The sequence below is a fragment of the Artemia franciscana genome, chromosome 6 (assembly GCF_032884065.1).
Source record: "Artemia franciscana chromosome 6, ASM3288406v1, whole genome shotgun sequence".
In the NCBI taxonomy this organism is placed as follows: domain Eukaryota; kingdom Metazoa; phylum Arthropoda; class Branchiopoda; order Anostraca; family Artemiidae; genus Artemia; species Artemia franciscana.
Window position 1 is genome coordinate 7,202,141 of NC_088868.1, and position 21,845 is coordinate 7,223,985.

The 21,845-nt window shown below is 31.7% G+C and overlaps 1 protein-coding gene across 7 annotated transcripts in view; it reads right to left on the reverse strand.

The window, feature by feature from the left end:
* LOC136027981 (protein CBFA2T1-like) overlaps positions 1-21,845 on the reverse strand; it is a 95,442-nt gene that overhangs the window by 57,363 nt on the left and 16,234 nt on the right. For 2 of the 7 annotated variants that reach the window (XM_065705484.1, XM_065705479.1), the window contains exons 1-2: positions 15,105-15,196; positions 707-828 (exon numbers count right to left, since the gene is read on the reverse strand). In XM_065705484.1, the coding sequence (XP_065561556.1) occupies positions 707-821 (115 nt within the window). In that variant the 5' untranslated portion in view covers positions 822-828; positions 15,105-15,196. The other 5 variants (XM_065705485.1, XM_065705480.1, XM_065705482.1 and 2 more) reach the window with 3 other exon arrangements.

Sequence of the window (21,845 nt, forward strand, 5' to 3'; positions counted from 1 at the left end):
TACAAAGATGCTATAAACTACGTGACTATTGTTTACAAGTCATGGGGACCTTTCACTTTCTATATGTTCCATGATACCACATACCGAGTGCCGGGGCTCGGCTTCGAAATCGACTACACAGTTTTTTTTTCTTAACTGGCTTAGTGACATTTCTGGCCAATAAAACAATCTAAAAAGATCACAACTTTAAGAAAGAATTTGTATTTTTCCCATAATGGTTGTATCTAACCTATGGTGACACCATGACATCAAGAAGAGGCTCACGTTGTCTGCAGTTGCAAGATAAGTGACAACGAGAATCAATATTAAAAAGCCTGTCGCGTAGCCATGCTGGGACCCGGCCACGAAATAGGCTATATAGTTTTTTTTTTCTTCTTAAAGCTGGCAAATTGACATTAGGCCACAAGAACGATACAAATAGGCCACAACTTTAAGAAAGAATTCGTATTCTTCCCAGGGTGGCTGTATCGAACCTTGGTGATGTCATGACGTCAAGAAAAGGCTCAAATTGTTTGCGGTTAGAAGACAAGTGACAATGACAATCAATATACAGAGGTCTGCCGCGTGCCGAGTGACTATATATACATATATAAAATTATGTAAGCTTCCACTTAACCAGTTCAAACGATCAGATTTCCGTTTCACTGCCCAGGGTACTTTAAAATACTGGAAGATACACTACATCTGTTCAACAGCATTATCTTACCTTTTCGGGTTCTTAACGGCATTTCTCTCGGCTTTGGCCCAGTAGGGGATGAATCATTGCTCTCCGTCCTATCCGCATCATCTCCAAATTCTTCTTTCACTAAAACTGTTGTCATCTCATATCTGTAAAAGACAACAATTTATCAAATTATATTCAAACATATACCTAATATTTATAAGTCCAAATTTGTCATGCAAAACATTTAATAAAAGAACACAATTTTTTTTCCTTCAAGCGAACATAAAATTGTCTCGCATTTGATGGTTATAAAGTTGCTTTTGATAAAAAGCTAAATTGTTTATAACCAAAAAATATTATGGTGAACGATATCGCTAATTTAGCTGCATTTTCATCAAACAAAGAAAATTCTTTGAAAGATGATCGTTAAATGTATTTATTAATTTATACAATTTGCTCACAATTTTATGTAAATACAATTAATTTATATTTATTAATTTATTTATTAGTTTGAAGATTTTTTAAATTTATATAAATATAATTAATTTATATTTCTTAATTTACATATTAATTTATAAAGTTATATAATCGGTTATTACTTATTACATATTGCACTCATTTGATTCAAAAGGATGAATATAGTTGGTCCAGCTACAATATGACGAAAAAAGATTATGTATAAAAATGGCAACTCTATTTTGAAAAAAATAATTGTTCCATGAATGCGTACAGAAAATATAGACACCTGTGGTAACGTCAATTCCTGTTCGATAACGTTCAGCGATTCCTGGGCTGATAAGGAGTGCGTCCAGAAATAGCTGCCTCTTCGTGACAGTTTCTAATAATTAAGCGTATCTACACCATAGTTTAAGGATATACCAGTAGCGACTTCTGTTTCCAAATATGACACACATTTGATACCGCGCTCATAAACCCTGAGCAATAGAGCTTATACGTCAGAACTTTTGCTAAGTTGTTACCACAGCTTTTGCTGTGGTAGCTTAAGTTGCTACCCTGCTGTTGCTACCACAGCAGGGGGTTCGGCTTTTGTGATTCAGGGGTCATTCTTAATGAATTGGGACAAAATTTAAGCTTTAGTGTAAAGAGCAAGGTACTGACGAGGGGGCGAACCCCCTCATATATGTAATAAAAACACGAGAATACAAATATTCTTTACGTAAGCTAATTTATAAGTTACGTATATCTTTTACTTATAAAAATATTCGTAAAAAATTAAAAGTTCTAGTTGCCTTTTTAATTAACCGAAAATCGGAGGGCAACTAGGCTTCCTCCCCCGCTCTTTTTTTTCTCAAAATCATTCGATCAAAATTATGAGAAAGCCATTTAGCCAAAAAAAAAAAAAAAAAAAAATACAAATTTTGTTTTAATTATTCCTCTGCGGAGAGCCAAAATCAAAACATGCATTGATTCAAAAACGTTCAGAAATTAAATAAAAAAAACAAGTTTTTTAATTGAAAGTAGGGAGCGACATTAAAACTTAAAACGAACAGAAATTAGTCCGTATATGAAAGGGGCTTTTCCTGCTCAACGCCCCGCTCTTTACGCTAAAGTTTTTTACTGTTTTAAAATGTAGAGTTAAGAGAAAGAGTCAAACTCTAGGGTAAAGAGCGGGGCGTTGAGAAGGAAAAGCCCCTTTCATATACGGAGTAATTTCTGTTCGTTTTAAGTTTTAATGTCGCTCCTTACTTTCATTTAAAAAACTTGTTTTTTTTTAATTTAATTCTCTTATACGCTGAATCCGATAGTGTGATTGTCGTTAAGATTCTATGACTTTTAGGGATGTTTCCTCCTATTTTCTAAAATACGGCAAATTTTCTCAGGCTCGTAACTTTTGATGTGTAAGAATAAACTTAATGAAACTCGTATATTTAAAATCAGTATAAAAATACAATTCTTTTGATGTAACTATTGGTATCAAAATTTTATTTTTAGAGCTTCGGTTACTATTGAGCCGGCTAGCTCCTTACTTAGAGTTCGTTACAATGAACTGTTTGATTCTCTCTGCTGTGACATTTACGAATGAATTGACAAAAATCTCAAACAGTATCGTCCGGTTTTCTCTTCAGACAATTACTAGCTCATTGCAATTTTCCATATTACACTTCTAATTTAGAAAATAATCTGCATGTTTACTCAAGCGGGTACTCTTATGAAGATCAAGAGAAACGTTTTCCACATTCCAGTGAAGGTGACAAAGTCTTCCGTGTCTTCTAATTTCAAACGAAATGTTGTATTTATAGTTGTATATTTTACAGTTAGGCGAGATTGAAGAAGAAAATTTACATCAAGACATTGAATGAACTTTGCCATTGAAATCTCTCCGAAGAAAAAAATCTAATGAATTACCCGGAAGTTCATGATTTTGTGGATAACCCGAAAGTTAATTATTGCCTAATTAACAAAATATATTAGTTTCAACTTTAATACTTAAGTATTTCTACTGGTGACGGTCGCTCTAGACTTTTGTAGTTATTTTCAGTATCTAAATAAATAGATTTATCCCCATTTGAACATTTATTTGTTCGTCGTGGAAAGGTAGTAGTGTGGTCTGAGAAAAGGACACCTAATTATAAGAAAGGCTTTCTAATACAGCTTTTTAAGCTTGATTAAATAATTTAATAAGATATTTTCAACGCTACTGCTTACCGATCTCGGTAATTAAACAGTTCGTGGTAACGAACTGTAGTAAGGAGCGACCCGGCTCAATAGTAACCAAAACTCTAAAAAATTGAATTTTGATATAAATAGCTACATCAAAAGAATCTCATTTTAATGCTGATTTTAAATATATAAGTTTCATCAAGTTTAGTCTTACCCATCAAAAGTTACGAGCCTGAGAAAATTTGCCTTATTTAAGAAAATAGGAGGAAACACCCTATTCGTTAGGAGTAAGGATGACTTACTCCCCCACAATCCCTGGGGGAGGGGCTGCAAGTTACAAATTTTGACCAGTGTTCACATATAGTAATGGTTATTGGGAAGTGTACAGACGTTTTAAGGGGGATTTTATTTTGTTTGGGGGTGGGGCTGAGAGGGGGGCTATGTTGGAGGATCTTTCCTTGGAGGAATCTGTCATGGGGGAATAAAAATTCAATGGAAAGGGCGCAGGATTTTCTAGCATTACTATAAGAAAACAATGAAAAATAAACATGAAAAGGTTTTTTTTCAAATGAAAGGAAGTAGTAGCATTGAAAATTAAAACGAACAGAGATTATTACGCATATGAGCGGTTCTACAAATACTTTAGCATAAAGAGCGAGGTATTTAGGAGGATATAAATACCTCGCTCTTTATGCTAAAGTATTTTTAGTAATTTCAACTATTTATTCTACGGCCTTTCTGATTCAGGGGTCATTCTTAAAGAATTGGGACAAAACTTACGATTTAGTTTAAAGAGCGAGGTATTAACGAGGGTACAAACCCCCTCGCATACATAATAAAAATATAAGATTATGAAAACTTGTTACGTAAGTTAATTCTTAAGTTATGTATATTTTTTACTAATAAAAACGGTCGTTAAAAATTATAAGTTCTAGTTGCCTTTTTAAGTAACCGAAAAATTGGAGGGCAATTAGGCCTCCTTCTCCACCCCTTATTTATCAAAATCGTCTGATTTTGAACTAAGAGAAAGCCATTTAGCCCCAAAAAAAATTAATATACAAATTTCATTTTAATAATTTATGTGCGGAGAGCCAAAACCAAACATGCATTAATTCAAAAACGTTCAGAAATTAAATAAAAAAAACTATATTTCTTTTAGCTGAAAGTAAGGAGCGACATTAAAACTTAAAACGACCAGAAATTACTCTGTATATGAAATGGGTTGTCCCCTCCGCAATCCCTCGCTCTTTACGCTAAAGATTGACTCTTTGCCACAATTCTACTTTTTAAAACAATTAAAAGCTTTAGCGTAAAGAGCGAGGGATTGCAGAGGGGACAACCCATTTCATATACGGAGTAATTTCTGTTCGTTTTAAGTTTTAATGTCGCTCCTTACTTTCAGCTAAAAAAATTAAGTTTTTTTTTTATTTAATAAATATATAAAGCCGAATTGACCAGCTACGACGAGTTCCCCAGGAAATGTGCGGAAAATAAATTAAAAAACGGATATAAGGGTAACGCAATTGCTAAAAAAATGGCAAATATAATAATAGCCTATTTCTCATCTATTGTACAAGTTGAGAAATGGATTATAAAACAAAAAGGAAACAAGCATTTATATAGCAAAGACAAAATAAATCAAAATCAAACTACCCGGTCAAAAATCGATAATTATACGGATAATTTAATGGTTTTTACACACTAGGCCACGGCCGAAAAATTTTTGATACTACCATAATTTAAGACCTTGTGTTACCTTCCGTAATCTTAGGGAACAAATTTTCCCTGTAACATAGGCAAAATAAGACTCGAGTTCCATTGAGAATTTTGCGGTACGCAAGCTTTTATGTTTCGTTGTGAAAAATTAAATACAGCAGCAACAAAACAGAATTTCTGGATGATATATATTTTATAAATAAATGAATGATTTAGCTAAAAAGACGAGAAAAGGCAGCGAAAGCAATTGCAAGTGTAACTCATACCGCAATGACCATACCTCAAATAGAATGTAATCGACCAGCCTATTTTAGTCAATGAGATACTCAACAAAGAGTCAACGTAGACAACAAAACATCGATTTAGCAACACATCGAAAAACATCGACTGATTTTTCATATAAATATGAGAAATCAACCAAAAGCGTAGAAGAGACCTTGGAATGATCATAGCCTCAACAGAATTTAATCGAGAGGGTTTATTCTACTCAACAAGGCATTCAATAAAAGCATTCATGAATGAACAGATGGCTCAAAAGGGGGTCTTTTTGTTCCGTATCAGGTGGATTGGAAAAGGCAGGTGCAGGAATTTAATTAGAGTGATTCATTTCCCTATTGGTAATTCGAACTTATTTTAGTAATACACATTACGTCGAACGCCTATCCTTGATAACAAAATAGAGAAAAAATCTCTTTGCTTTGATGATTCGGTATCAAGGCTGTACCCAGGAGGGTGGGGGGGATTAACAGATTTGAACACCCTCAAACCGATATTTATGCTCATCTTGTAAAAACATAACATTTTTTTGCTTTTTAAACTTTTTTTTGTTGAGCTCCTTCCCTAAAAATAATACTCCCCCGAACAAAAAATCCTGGATACGACCTTACTTGATATTACTTATATATTGTTCAATCTGGGTTACATGTTTTTTCGGTTATGGAAACATTTAATGATAAAATATATAATGTATTTAAAAAACTGACTACAAATATATTTCTGATTTAATTGATCCTTAATATTTAATTACAATTCTTAGGTATTTTCAGGGAAATTGTCCATGGATTGTTTTGCTTACTTTTTGACAGACTGTATTCCATAAGCCAAGTTGTACGAAAAATGTAGCCAAATTTCACTTTCAAGGGCTATAATGAGAAAAAAGGTTGAAATGACTAAATCGTTCTGCAGACGATGGATGAAAGATTGCCAAAAATCGTCTTGGTCGACCAACCATCTAGGGCCAATCGAAAAGCAGGTCGTCACCAAATGGAGAATAAGGAGGACGTAAGGTAAGATTTAAAAGAAATTGAAACTTCCTGGGAGGTAAAAATGGGGAGGCTGGGTGCCGCAGTGAGCTGTCAGTTGTGGTAGTAGAGTTGTTGATTATTATTCGATTTTTTTATTCTTAGCCCGACTGGTTAGATAAAATGAACTGAAGTAAAACAGAGGAAATATTTACTGCTATTCGACAAATTTCTGAATTAAAAGCAAATATTTCGGCACAGAAATGTGCCATTTTCAGTTCAAGAAAAATCCAGTTAAAAAACAAATAAAAATAACAGCAAAACCGGGGCAAAAACAATCAATCAAAAGTAAGTTAAACAATTGAGAGTCAAAATGGCCTACTTCGGACAACCATGTGAATCTCAATTATAATGCCCTTTTCAACGGTCAAAACTGATTATAGAAGGGGCTTAGAGACCCTTCTGAGTCTAATATGCCTCTGGATGCCCCAAAAACGCCATATGACATCAAATAAAAATTTCAAAATACGTACTTCAATCTCTACGGTTGGAAGAAAAAAAAATTATCTGCCTCCAAGGTTGACAAGATAACTGCATCCACTCCAAGGGTATAGGTTCTAAATCATGCAAATAGGTAATAAGAAACTGAAAATTTCCTGTGACTTCTAGAGAGAACATCTCCCTAGAGCTCTAGGACTGACCTTAAAGATCTCTGGCTAACAGTCATTCAGTCCGTGCCACTGCACCCGCCTCGCTCTTTCCACTAAAGTTTTTTGTTGTTTTAAAAAATAGAGTTGCGACAAAGACTCAAACTTTAGCGCAAAGAGGGAGGCGTTGAGGAGGGGACAACCCCTTTTATATACGAAAAAAATCTCTGTTCGTTTTAAGTTTTACTGTCGCTCCTTACTTGCAGTTATTTTTTTTCATCACACCCACGAAGTGAAGTTTGGTTAATCATAATGAAATATACCAAAATATATTGAAAATATAATACTTTAGAAACAAAATCATAGAAACTAGAACATAAAACTACGGAAAGCAGGCCGCGCAGAACGCATTACATTAAATATCTACCCTAATCAACCCTATACATATAATATTTAGTAAAAAACATACATACATTGTAGTTTTTCTCAATGAGACTAAGCTAATTATAACCAACTGCAGACAGACAAACCGGTTTTTCTCAGAACTTACACATCAAACTTTTTGAGTGGGGTCGAGATAATACGTGGGTAGCACGGGAAGTACCATGTTTTTTAACGGAAAGGGGGCGGAGCATGGTTGATTCTTGGACTCCAAAATGCCTTAGGTAAAATATAACTTTCAGGAAATGTTGAGCAAAAACTTAACACACTGTATGCGTGCTGGTTGTCAAAAGCGCGAATCATCCATATCTTAGAAACAGCTGAAGGAATTAAGTTAAAACTTACGGGAAATTTTGAGTGGGACGTTGAAAAACGAGCGAACGGCAACCAATCCCCCCTGTCCTTTTTAGATACGCCTCTTAATAGCTATGAAAATATTGAACAAGCCATTTTGTTCAAAATAGTTAAAAGGTCCAGTAACTAAGCGTTCGTATGTGATATGACCTCTGACGGTCTTTGTGACAAGGATTATTAATAATAACATTTGCGTCATTGTATACCTATAGGATTTATTGTTGGGAAAGGGAGAGGGGGAATGTTTGATCCTGGGTGTGTTCAAAAATACTTAGGGTGTTAAGGTCAAAGTTGAGGGAGATATTGAATTAAATCAAAAGACACTACGTATGTCTGACTTAGCAAATGAGCGCATTTGCAATATCTCAAGAGCTGCTTGGGGAATTAACTTGAAATTTAGGCGCAACTGACAGGTACTGTCAGGGCGCATCTGTAATATTTTAAGAGGTGTTAAGGGAATCAACTTGAAATTTAGGCGTATCTGACAGGGACTGTCAGGGGGCATCTGCAATATCTTAAGAGCTGCTAAGGGAATTAACTTGAATTTTTCAGGGTTGCTGCTAATAATACTGCTATTGCGAATGGGATTGCGAGTACTTGTGACTGTGACTACAACTACTTGCGATTGCAAATACGACCATCTGCGTATCTGCAATATTTCATGGACGGCTAATAATAAGTTGAAACTTTTAAGGAATATTGAGGAGGGTGTTGAGCTAAGGAATGGCTAAGGGTATTAAGCTGAAACTATCAGGAAATATCAATCGAGATACTGAACTAAATCAAAAGACAACTTGTATATCCATATTATCAAAAGGGCATATCTACAAATATGAGAGATGGTAAATATTATCAAGTTGACACCTTCAGAGAATGTTGAGCAGAATGGCGAACTAAATACAAAGATACAATATACCAACTAACGATACTATGTTCATCCAAGTTGTTAAAATAGTGTGTGCAATATCTCAGAAACGTTTAAGAGCATTAGAAAGAAATTGTTCAGGTAACGGTTAAGAGTTTCAATTTGAAACTTTCTTGGTATATTATGGGAAATGTTGTCCTATATCAAGACACTATGTAGGCTACATACAGGCTATCAAAGTGGCCTATCTGAAATATCTCCAGAATTGGTAGGTTACTGAATATGAACCTTCAGGAAATGATGAGAGGGATGTTGAATTCAATCTAAATTCATTATGTGCATCCAGGTTGTCAAAGTGACATTTTTTCTCTCACCATACCAAGCAAACGCTCAAATCAAGTTCAAAAATAAAAAACTTTAAAGATTCAGAAATAAAGAAAGTTGAATGATGCCTCTGATGTATATTTGTTCTTATATTTATCTATTCATTTATTTATTTATATTTATTCGTATTTTTATATATTTTTGTTTATTCATATTTTAATTTATTTATCTTTTTTATTTTTTTATTTACATTTTTATTTATATTTATTTATTTATATTTACTCATTTAACTATTTATATTTATTTATATTTTTAATATTTATATTTTCATTTATTTATATTTTATTTATTAAAATTTTTGTTTTTTATTCATATTTTTATTTATATTATTAATTTATTTATATTTATTTATTTTTTATTTTATTTCCATTGATATGTAACCTTTAGAGCATTCTCCCAGGATGGTTCCTTTGAGACGGATCAAAAGAAAATGCTGTCGGATCAAAATCGTAGTTCAAGGACCGTTCCTAACAGTGACAAACAGTTCAAATTGAGTGAAATTATTGCAACTTTGCTCGTAAAAAATAAGCAAAAATTACTTTATTAAAATACTATTGAAAAAGAGGTTGTTAGACGAAAAGTAAAAGGTATATTAAAATTTAAGACAAACAGAAATAAGGTCCTATCATAATTCAAATTTAAAAATTACCAGAAATCATCCAAACATAAAGATAACATAATATATAGATAAATCAATCAATCCCAAAATGAATGAAAATTAAAATGAATTGCTAAACTATAACTTAAAAAGAATAGAAATTACTACAAACAGTAGTTTGTCTACTATCTTCCAACTGACCATAAAACTTTTAAAGTCTATTGTATCATCTGCACTTTACTAAAAACAAAATAGGCCTATATGTTGAACACTTTTTTATAACTAGCCTACAAAATTGAAAAACAAACCAAATCCTTTTCGACATGAGCGTGTTGTCTTCCATTGCATCTGTGCGGGAACTCGTTGACCCTATTTCATTTCGATAGAGGGTATCGTAATATCACCTGGCCTGACCTGGTGTTACGTTTAAATGGGATATTGGCAGCTGGAGAAGATGAATCAAAGCATGAAACATACAAGCACCAACCATTACGAAAATCAGCTTAATTACAGAATAACTGGCAAATTTTGATAAGGAACATCTGCTCTGGCGATTGCCATCCATTGGAGCCCAGACACTTTTGTTGAGGAGAGGGGGGTTGAAAAAGTTTGAGGAGGAGGGTAAAATAGTTGTATTACATATCTTTTTACCATATTACTGTTATTATTTCTATATTTATCAAGACACTATGTACATACAGGCTATCAAAGCTACCTATCTGAAATATCTCCAGAACTGGTAGGTTATTGAGTATGAACCTTCAGGAAACGATGAGAGGGATGATGAATTCAATCTAAATTCATTATGAGACTCAATGAATCAAAGCTTATGAATTCTTACAACCATTACGAAAATCAGCTTAATTACAGAATAAATGGCAAATTTTGATAAGGAACATCTGCTCTGGCGATTTCTATCCATTGGAGTCCAGACACTTTTGTTGAGGAGGGGGGGAAATTTGAGTTTGAGGGGGAGGGTAAAATAATTATAATACATATCTTCTTACTATATTACTGTTATTATTACTATACTATTACTTTTTACTATTTTTACTATATATTGCTATATAAATTGATATATCATATTAAATATATTACATATCTTATATCACATATCTATTACATTACATTAGGTCAAAATAATACATATCTAGTGACTTTGGTAGGTGAGAAGGCCCGGAATCCCCTTGATGCGTGCATTCCTATTGAAACAATTAAAATAAAATAAAATATAATAATGAAATGATAAAACAAATAAATAAATTATAAAAATAATATTTTACAAAGGTATTTAAAAGAGATTGGCAAGACATGAAACAATTAATTTGAAAAAACGAAAAAAGGTTATAATAAAAAAAAAAATCAATTCGACTGTTTTTATTAACAAAAGATAATTCCGAAAAGAGAAAGATTTTTTTTTATTAACACTGCGACAGTCTCGTGCTTGAGTGAAGGCGTGCCCTACATGATAGTCCAATGTCATCGAAAACAACGACACGCCAACAGAATATTCATAGACCTTGTAGGAAAACTCGTTCACAATTTTTTCGTTTGAGGGGGGAGGCATAACTCAAAAAACCACAAAACTGCCAAGTTGTGTAAAAATATGAGAAGTTACAGGGAAATAAGTAATGATATCACAAATTTGGTGGGCAATGTCCCCCTCCTCCTATTGCAAATGCCTGAGCTTAAGGTGGAAGATGTCATAAATAATAAAAATATACTTCAAAAATGTAAATTGAATAATACAAATCCCTCGATGATTCCTGATTCTCAAACAAAAAATAAAGCTATAAAAAAATGAACAAAAATAACAAAAGAGAACTAACAGGATTATAAATAATAAGATGAATAGATAAAAACAACCATATATTTACCAAACAAGGCTATTTGGTGTTCTAAAGCTCTTACTCTGGTCGGGTGGTGTAACCGCCACAACAAACATAATTATGCCATAAAAATAGGGACATAAATGAACAACAGTCTATTTATCTTATCTAACCCCCCACGTTCAATAGAGCTTGTTGCAATTAGTTGCAATAACCCATTAAATAAGCGTAATTAGTCTACTCCACTGGACAGGGTTTGAATATCGAATGATTTTTTACAAATAAAGCAAAATATAGAAAAGGAATTCCTGTGAATTCAAACACCATTTAGAAATAATTTCTGAGAGAACACAGTCTAATCATGACAAGGAGGAAGAAGAGTTAAAGACGAGAGAAACGAGAATAATAAAAGCTAGTGGAAAAAAAACGTAAAAATATTTCGGTTAAGACCCTTTCAACGTTACTTTGAAAGGGTTTTTTATTTTTTTAGTTACTTTTTTAGTCCTTTTCATTTTTACATAGTTTTATATTAATTTTAATTAAGTAAAATAATCAATTTTAATTAATTAATTTAATTAGTAATGAAAGATGTCCTTCCTGTCCCTAATTTTTTCCTCGTGGCTATAGCCATTATAAGACGAAAGAATCGTAATGAAGGGATAAACGAGGATAATCAAAGCCAGTAAAAAAAAAAAAAAATCGAAGAGGATTGTGCAAATAAGACGGTCAAGCGGAGGTCTTGACCGAAATATTTGTAAAGTCCTCTTCGTTTTTTTCCATTGACTGTTATTATCCCATTTCTTTCTTCTTTATTCGTTTTTTTTCATTGGCTGTTATTATCCCGTTTCTTTCTTCTTTATTCGTTTTTTTTCCATTGGCTGTTATTATCCCGTTTCTTTCTTCTTTATTCGTTTTTTTCCATTGGCTGTTATTATCCCGTTTTTTTCTTCTTCATAATTCTTTTTTCTTAACATTCGAAACTAACCAAAAATATTGTGAGCACATTCTGATAGATTAATTTTCAATATCTTTTACTCTAAAAAGAGGAGTTGCAGATCATTAAATAAAATTACAATAAATAAAAACACAATAAATAAAATTAATTGCAAAAGGTTTTAATTAAAGATACAATCTCGTATTTGCAATTGGCTAGTGGAAGCAAAATTTACAAGTTTCCGTCAATGTAAGCTTACTGGTTTAGAGCTCTTCCAACCTCAAAAAGAGGTTGGACCTCAAGGTTCCAACCTCAAAAAAACAATATTTAATCTTGCAGAACCTGTTTTGAAGTACATTGCCAATTACGAAGAAGGGGGAATATGTTATAATATAGGAGGAATGGAATAGGAAGGAAGGGTAATTTATAAAATAATAATTATTCAGAAATATATATTTGAAATTCAAAAATGATAAATTTATGGAAGGGGAGGTTCTCTGAAGAAAATGCAATTTAACTCCAAATTTGATTTGTATTTAATTGTTTAAATTTAATTAGTTTTTACTTCAAATTTAATACGAACTAACTGCGAACCTGGAGAGGCTTATTAACGAATGCCTTAATACACATTACAATGATTATAAAGATATAAATAATTTTAGTAATTAATGAGTAAAATATGAAAATCATGAGTGTTAGTGCCTCAATACTCATTTAATTCTCGTAAGTTTGGTCATTTGCCTCCATTTCCCCCGATTTGATGACATTTTCTGATGTCACATTTTTTGATGACATTTGATGACATTTTGATGACATTCCATTTTCCCCGATAGGTACAGACATTAATACACTAAAGACACTAGTTAATCGTTATCGCAAACGCTAATTTTTTTAAACCATGTTCAGAAGGTCCAATATGGTGTTAACTTTCAGTCATTCTAGCTGTTAATTCACTCTCTGGAGCAAAAAATTAAATCTTTATTAAATATTATTAACTTTTTATTGAACTTGGAGTTCACCCTAAACTTTGGGGTTATTTACAAAATTTCTTGCAAAATTAGCATTTTTAGTCTAAAGAAGAAACAAAATGAATAAAATAAGAAAAGACAAACCACTTTGTTAAGGGTAATGAAAACATTACAAATTTTTGCCTTAGAAATTTCTGACAAAAAAATACGTCAGAAATTGACTAAAATCCGTCCATTTCTGACCAGAATTGACTTATTTTTCCCACCAAGTTTCATCCCGATCTCTCTACTCTAAGCGTTTTCCAAGATTTCCAGTCCCCCCCAACTCCCCCAAATGACACTGGATCCGGTCGGGATTTAAAACAAGAGGTCTGAGTTACAAGGTCCTTCTAAATATTAAATTTAATTAAGATCCAATGACTCGTTCGTAAGTTAAAAATACCTCATTTTTTTCTAATTTTTCCGAAATTTTTGAAGAAAAAAACTGCGTCAGAAATAGACTAAAATTCTTCAATTTCTGACCAGAATTGACCAAAAACTGTGTTTTTTTCGTGTTTTGACTCTGTATGACCTGTTAAAGCAAGATGAAGGAGGCTTTTAAGTCAAATTGTCCTAATTATTTTGATTCAGTTATACAATATTCCCATTCGGAAGGGTTGTAAAGTTCCAGCTACACTGTTGAAACCATCTTTATGCCATCTTCCAATACAGTTTCCAAAATAATTGGGAAAATTTTTACAGAATTTAGAATTTAAATTCTTGAATGAAATCAAGTTACAATCGAATTAAGTCTGAAAAAATCTAAGCCAAGAGAATTATGTCTATAGACAAATGACGGAGAAAATCCGAAATAATACACATTGACAGACAACCTAAAATGGAAAAAAGGCCAGACATCCCTCCCCCCTTGAAGACTAAAATATACAAAAGTAAAAAACAAATAATTTATTTGAAAAACGTAACTTTTTTGGAAAACTTCAACCGTCGCAATCCCTTAAACAAAAACTAACGTTCTTTTAATTGAACCATTCTAATTTTTTTAATATCAAAAGTAAAAACACAAAAAATAGGGAGAACAATAGGGATCCTTTTTTGTAAGACAGTGGGCTCAAACCTCAATGAATATTTCGACCTTATACCCAAGGGCCTTCCTCGGCAAAACAGATGTAAATGTAAAAAAAAAATCATATTAAAATAAAAGTTCTTAAACCGAACTGGCCAGACATGACAATAAACAACAAAGAGAGATAAAACTTCACCAAAAAAAACCTCAAACGAGACTGCGGCCAGTAGAGAGAAAAGAGATGAAAGACTAAATTTCGCAACAGAATAGTTAGCTAAGTTTCAATTTTCATAATTTTTCCTCAGTTGCTTTGATGTTCTCATTGAAGTAACTCTAATAGCTTCTTTTCCCTACGTGGATCAGTAGCGACAATTATATTTATTATTATTGGTGGTAGTTTTATTTGTTTTCAGTTTAGTGTTTTCTTTTATATTGTGCTGAGGACGCCTAGTTTAGATACAGGCGAAATATCCGCGTTATTTAATCTTTCATCTCTTTTCTCTCTACTGGCCGCAGTCTCGTTTGAGGTTTTTTCTTGTGTGGAGTTTTATCTCTCTTTTTGTTTATTGATATTAAAATACGACCTTTAAAACTAAATTATTATAAAACAGTTCCAGAATTCTTACTTCAACCAGGACTGATAGATAAAACGGGGTGAAACAAAATCCCTATTTTTGTAACTGTTGTTTATGTTCATGATGGAAAGGAATTGTGGTCATCATCGCTGATTATATTCAAAATATATATTTCTTCAAAAAAGTATTTTAACCTAACTCACGCTTATAGCCAGCACCCTATCCACAAATAAACAAAGACAGAAACTGTTTCACAAAAGTCTCTTTGCAACCTAAAATTCAGACTGCACTCATCGAGTTCCGCAATTGAATTTTCAGTCCGGAAATAATTGGAAACAAGCCTCATTGGCTAGAATTTCTAGCCGATAAATGCACGCTACACAGCCTATACCAAATATCATAAGCGTAAAAGGAATTGGGGGTTTCAACACGAGAACTAGAAAAAGGGTTAGAGACCAAATTCTCGCTAGTTAGTGTCTATTTCATTTTCCCCTTTTTGGGTTGTATTCTAGAATTTGGCCTTACTCTAGGAGAACAGCGAAATCTTACGGAAAATTTTGCAAATCCTGGCCTATACTATTTTTTCTATCTTTATAGTTGTAGCTTTGTAACTTCTTCTTTGTCGATCTTCGTAATTAACTTCATATCGGCTTCAAACCCAATTGCCATGGCAACCTTTTCGCAGTGGTGGATCCAAGAGGAGCACGGGTTTCCCTTACCCCAAGATTTTCTGGTATCCTCATTTCGTTTTCTTTCCTTTTTTTCATAAACTTGCCAAATTGGTGAATTATTCACACCCTTGTCAAATCCCCCCCCCAGGCTTTTGCTCTAGATCCACCTTTGGCCTCCTGTGGGGGGGGGGGACATCAAACCAATCCTTGTGGGCATATGTTTAATACAGAACAGTAGAAAAGTTTAACATGGTTCAATTTGTTTATAATATTTGTGTACTGGGATTAGGCTAAAAATATACTTTGAGGGTCCTCATGGCCACTACTCTTTTCTTCTTTTAGGATTGAAGGCGATGAAGAAGGTTAAACGGCGATTCCCTCGGGGCAAGACGAAGGTGCATGTTATATAATAGGGAATGTTTACCTGCGTTAATTACTTAAGAGTTTCTCTGATTCTTAAAAAACCTACCCCCCCCCCCGCAAACCAGGATTTCATTAGATCTTACGACTTCCTTCAGTATTATCTCTGTATTGGAAGGATAAAAAATATACATCTCATTTTAAAAAAAGTGAAGATGAAACATTCCAAGAAGACATGTGTTCATGATAGCGTTGTAGTAGCAATGAATGCCAAGAATGAGACATATTTTAAATATGAATCAAGCATGAAGACCTTATTGGAAATGTATGCGTGCGTGCGGTGACATGACAGTAAGAAGTTAAATTTCGGTGGAGTACCGAGAAAATTCATCTGTTATACAGGTGGATATGCGAGAGTAATATCCCAAGATAATGATAGTGCTTAAAGAAAATGCGAATCTAAAATATTTAGTTGACGATGAAGGCCATCTTCTTGATGCTGGTAACACGTTACCATTTGATAAAGCTTATCACAATCCTCCAACTATTGTCATTCAACAAAAGGTAGAAACAAGAGAGGTGTACGCCCGCAAATTCATGCAACATATCCTGTCTATGAGTCAAAACTGCAACCTATTTAAAAATAACGTGGTAATAGATGGTGAAACCGCAAGTAAAATAAAAAGGGCACTAGCAGATAATTTCATCAAGGAAATTAAAGGTGAATGGTGAAAAATAAAGCGCCAGCAAACCTTACTAACGCCAATGATAGTTTACCCCCGGACACATTCACTGAACCATGAATCAATCTGTAAAAAAGGAGTGAGTTTGTTACTAACGAGAAAGAATTCCTGTTAGTTTTTAATTGGTAGTGAGAGTGTCAAGATTAAAAATGAATAAAGCGGACCGACAGAAGAAATCTTGCTACTTTAGAAAAATGGCTAATTCTAGATGATAATCATGAAAGATTATCAGAGCAGAAGATAATCTTCACTAAGAGAACGATTGACACTGTAGTGGAAAATGAATCCCCATCTTTGGATTATTGTCTAAGACTTATGTGGCGTGGCCCTACGGCGCTTAGTGAATTTATTTATATATTAATCGAGGCTAAACAAATTGATAATGCACATCTGTTTGAAGATTGCCCAGAGTTTCAGTTACTCCTCCCATTTCTCTAGTGATCCAATAAACAATCGACATAGGCACGAAGCGATAGCTAAGTTAGCATTGAAAATGTTTTACACGCGTCCATTACGTTTGTATACATTGAGCAGCTGATCGTCCTGTGAGAATTGTACTGTTATTGCTGACTATAATGAAGAGTGTAGATTATGAAATCCATGTAAATTGCATAGAGGATACGCAGTGCAAATCCAAGACTGTAACTCCTATCTTGAAGAAGTTTGTGATTCCCACACAAGAGATTTCCCATACTCCAATTTTTACTTTGATAAATGTGATCAATGGGAAAATACTTACCCGTAGCATGATTGCAAAGAACTCTAAACGTGATTTTAGTTTATTTTCAAGAAACTGCTTTCGTCGTGGTTTTAAATTCTTTTGGGAGGAAGAACATGGTCTATTCTCCAATTGCTGGAATAATAAGAGAGTCTGTTTTTATGACATCGGTGTGACGATATCAACTACTATGATTATAAACACACTGATTTTTAAATGGCTGTTACAGAAAGTGATTCTTCATATGAGAATTTCGTGTGTAACATTGCTTCAAATAAGCAAATTGAAACATCTGAATTTTATAATATGAATCAAAATAGTATAATTGACTTTACGAAGAGATATGATAAAAATGAAGTTACATTACACTGTAGAAGATGTGACCCTGACTTTGCATGCTGAGATAAATACAAGTTGAACCATGAAAAGCTGTCAACGCTTATTATTAATGATTGTTAACCTATACGTTGAAGAAGAAATCTAAAGGATACAGAGTTTTGTATATAAAAGATTTGTTAATAAGCAAATTCACAAACATTTTAAAACCATTCCGCTCTTTGGGCACTGAAATTTATATTATACATGTGAGAAAGAGTATTTTCAACTAGAAAATCGTTCAATCAAAAATTGCCAACATAAATGCTAAGAAATTTACTGTAAGTATACCCGCAACATAGAAAAATAAAATATAATAGTTCATGAAAACCATAGCCTTTGGTTGATGAATCATATACTCGCTAATAGATTTTCCACATAGCTCAAGATGGTTTTTAATGTGAGACGTGTAGAAAGCATATGGTAGGCCAAGGGGGATCAAAAAAGTCAATATTCTTTGCTGTTTGAAAGATGCATAACCAATGTCTAGTCTTTACAGTTGATAAGTTACTGTTAATAATGATAAGAATACTTTTAACACTTTGATTATGGTCAGGGAAATCCGAGGGACTGCAATAGGATTTGTATTTGGGCATGAAGGGATCCAAATTGAATACATTGATTATTTGATTCGTGTTGATAGTGCCAAGTCTAATAAACCACTAGCATCATGGGTAATTTACCAGTTCGTACCGTGCCTTTTGGGACAAAATTCATATCTTGATTACCAGACAAAATCCAATACAATGATACCATGAGTTTTTGCAAACATTTCTTCGCTTCTACCATTTTCAAATAATCGTGAATATCTATCAAGAGATTGCATTGTCAATTCTTATAGAGTCCTTTAGGATTTATGACGGGGTAAATTGTCGACTTGGATTCCATTTACTTTACATACAGGAGTTTTTCATAATAAAAAAAGGATTTTTATAGCAGTAATAAGTTTTTTCATAGTAGTAACAAGTTTTTCCTTAAAAATAACAAATTGTTCTTAATACTAACAAATTTTTCTTATAGTAATATTGTTTTTCTTAATAGTAAAAAGTTTTTCTTAATACTAACAAACTTTTTCTTTGAAGTAACATGTTTTCATAGCACTAATAAGTTTTTCTGAATAGTAACAAGTTTTTTCTTAATAGTAACTTTTTTTTTAGTACCAAGATGTGTTTTTTAAGATTAGCAAGCTTTTCGATAACAGTAAAAAAAAAATTTAATACAAACGATTTCTTCTAAGATTAGCAGTTTTTGTCGATAATAGTAAAAGTTTCTTCGTAATGGTAACACGTTTTTCTTACATATTTTTTCTAATATTATCGATTTATTCTTGATAAAAATATTTTTTTTTCTTAATAGCAGCGATTTTTGTTATTAATACTAATAAATTTTTTTCACAAAAGTAATAAGTTTTTTCCTAATGGTAACAATTTTGTCTCTTAATAGTGACGTGTTTTTCATAATACCATAAAGTTTCTTTTAATAACAGTAGCAATTTTTTTCTAATAGTATCACGGTTTTTCTTAACGTAAAAAGACTTTCTTAATAATAATTTTTTTTTCTATTAGTAACAGGATTTTTCTAATAGCAACAGGTTTTTCTTAATATTAGTACAATGTTTCTTAGAAGTAAAAAGTTATTTATTAATGCTAACAAGTTTTTATCTAAACAGTAGCAGGGGTTTTCTTAATAGCTACAGGTTTTTTCTTAATACTAAAAAAAAACTTTTAGAAGTGACAAGTTTTTCTTAATACTAACAATTTTTTCTGAGTGACTAATAATGATAATATGCGTTCTTGATAAAAACATTTTTCTTAATAGCAAAAAGTTTTTTTCATCATAGTAATAAGTTTTCTTAATAGTAACAAGTTTGTCTCTTAATAGTAACATGTTTTTCATGATACCAAAATTTTTTTTTTATAGCAGTAGCAAGTTTCTTCATAATAGTAACAATTTTTTCTTAATAATTACAGATTTTTTTTAATACTAACAAATATTTTCTAAAAGTAACATGGTTTTTCTTAATAGTAACAAGTTTTTCCTTAATACTAACATAACTTTTCTTAGAAGTAATATGTTTTTCATAAGTAGTAATAAGTTTTTCAGAATAATAGCAAGTTTTTTCTTAATAGTAAAATGTCTTTCTTATTCTAAGAAGTTTTTTTAAGATTACCAAGTTTTTCGATCATAGTAACAAGTTTCTCTCTTAATAGTAAAAAGTTTTCTTAATACTTACAATTTTTAACTAAGCTTACCAAGTTTTTTCGATAATAGTAAAAGTGTTTTCGTTATGGTAACAAGTTTTTTCTAGACTAACAAGTTTTACTAACAATACTAACAAGTTAATAGTAATGAGTAATAGTAGCATTTTGTTCTTGATAAAAACATTTTTTCTTAATAGCCACAAGTTTTTTTATACTAATAATTTTTCTTCATAATAGTAATAAGATTTTTTTCTTAAAAGTAACAGTTTTGTCTCTGAATAGGAACATTATCTTCACAACACTAAAAATTTTATTACAACAGTAGCAGTTTTTTCATAGTACTAAAGGTTTTTTTCTTAATAGTAACACTTTTTCTTAGTACTAAAAAGTTTTTTTAAGAGTAATAAGTTTTCAATAATAGAAACAAGTTTGACTCTTAATAGCACCAAGTTTTTCTTAATACTAACAAATTTTATCTAAGGTTAGCCAGTTTTCCGATAATACTAGAAGTTTGTTCGTAACGATAACAAGGTTTTCTTAATACTAAAAATTTTTTACACATAGTAAAGAATAGTAATAACAATTTGTTCATGACAAAAACATTTTATTAATAGCAACAAGTTTTTTTCTTAATACTAATAATTTTTTCATAAGAGTAATAATTTTTTTCTAATGGTAACAAGTTTGTCTCTTAACAATAACATGTTTTACATAATACCGAAAAGTTTTTTATAACAGTAGCAAGTTTTTTCTAATAGTAACAAGGTTTTCCTTAATATTAACAAGTTTTTCTTAAACCTAACAAATTTTTTCTAATATTCACAGGATTTTTCTTAATAGCCATAGGTTTTTCATCAATGCTAACAAATTTTTTCTTAGAAGTAACAAGTTTTTTCTGAATAGTAACAGGGTTTTTCTTAGTAGCAACAGGTTTTATTTTAATACTAATAAAATTTTTCTTAGAAGTGAAAAGTTTTGTCTTAATACTAACACATTTTTTCTAGTGGTAACGAGTAATAATAACAATTTTTTCCTGATAAAATCATTTTTCTTAATAGCAACAAGTATTTTTCATACTAGTAATAAGTTTTCTTCCTAATAGTAACAAGTTTATCTTAATACCAAAAAAATTTTTCTAATAGGAACATGGTTTTTCTTAATAGCAACTAATATTTCGCAAAACTAACAAAATATTTCTTAGCACTAACATATTTTTCATAATACTAGCAAGTTTTTCTGAATAGTAAGAAGTTTTTTCTTAATAGTAACATGTTTTTAAATACTAAGAAGTTTTTTTTTAAGATTAGCAAGTTTTTTGATAATAGTAACAAGTTTGCCTCTTAACAGTAACAAGTTTTTCTTAATACTAACAAATTTTTTCGATAATAGTAAAAGTTTCTTGATGATTGTAACAAGTTTTCTTAATACTAATAAGTTTTTGTAACAGTAACGAGGAATAAAGACATTTTGTTCTTGATAAAAACATTTTTCTTAATAGCAACAAGTTTTCTTTTACTAATACTAATAAGTTTGTTTCATAATAGTAATAAGTTCATTTCTTAATAATAACAAGTTTGTCTCTTAATTGTAACATGTTTTCATAATACCAAAAAGTTTTTTATACCCGTAGCAAGATTTTTCTAATATTAACAAGATTTTTCTTAATGGTAACAAGTTTTTCTTAATATTAACAATTTTCTCTAATAGCAACAGGTTTTTTCTTAATAGCAACAGGTTTTTCCTTAATAATAAAGAGTTTTTCTTAATACTAACAATTTTTTCTAATAGCAACATAGTTTTTCTTAATAGCAACAAGTGTTTTCTTCTTCCAACTAGCTCTTCCACATGAAGGTTAGGAGAAAAAAATAAATAAACA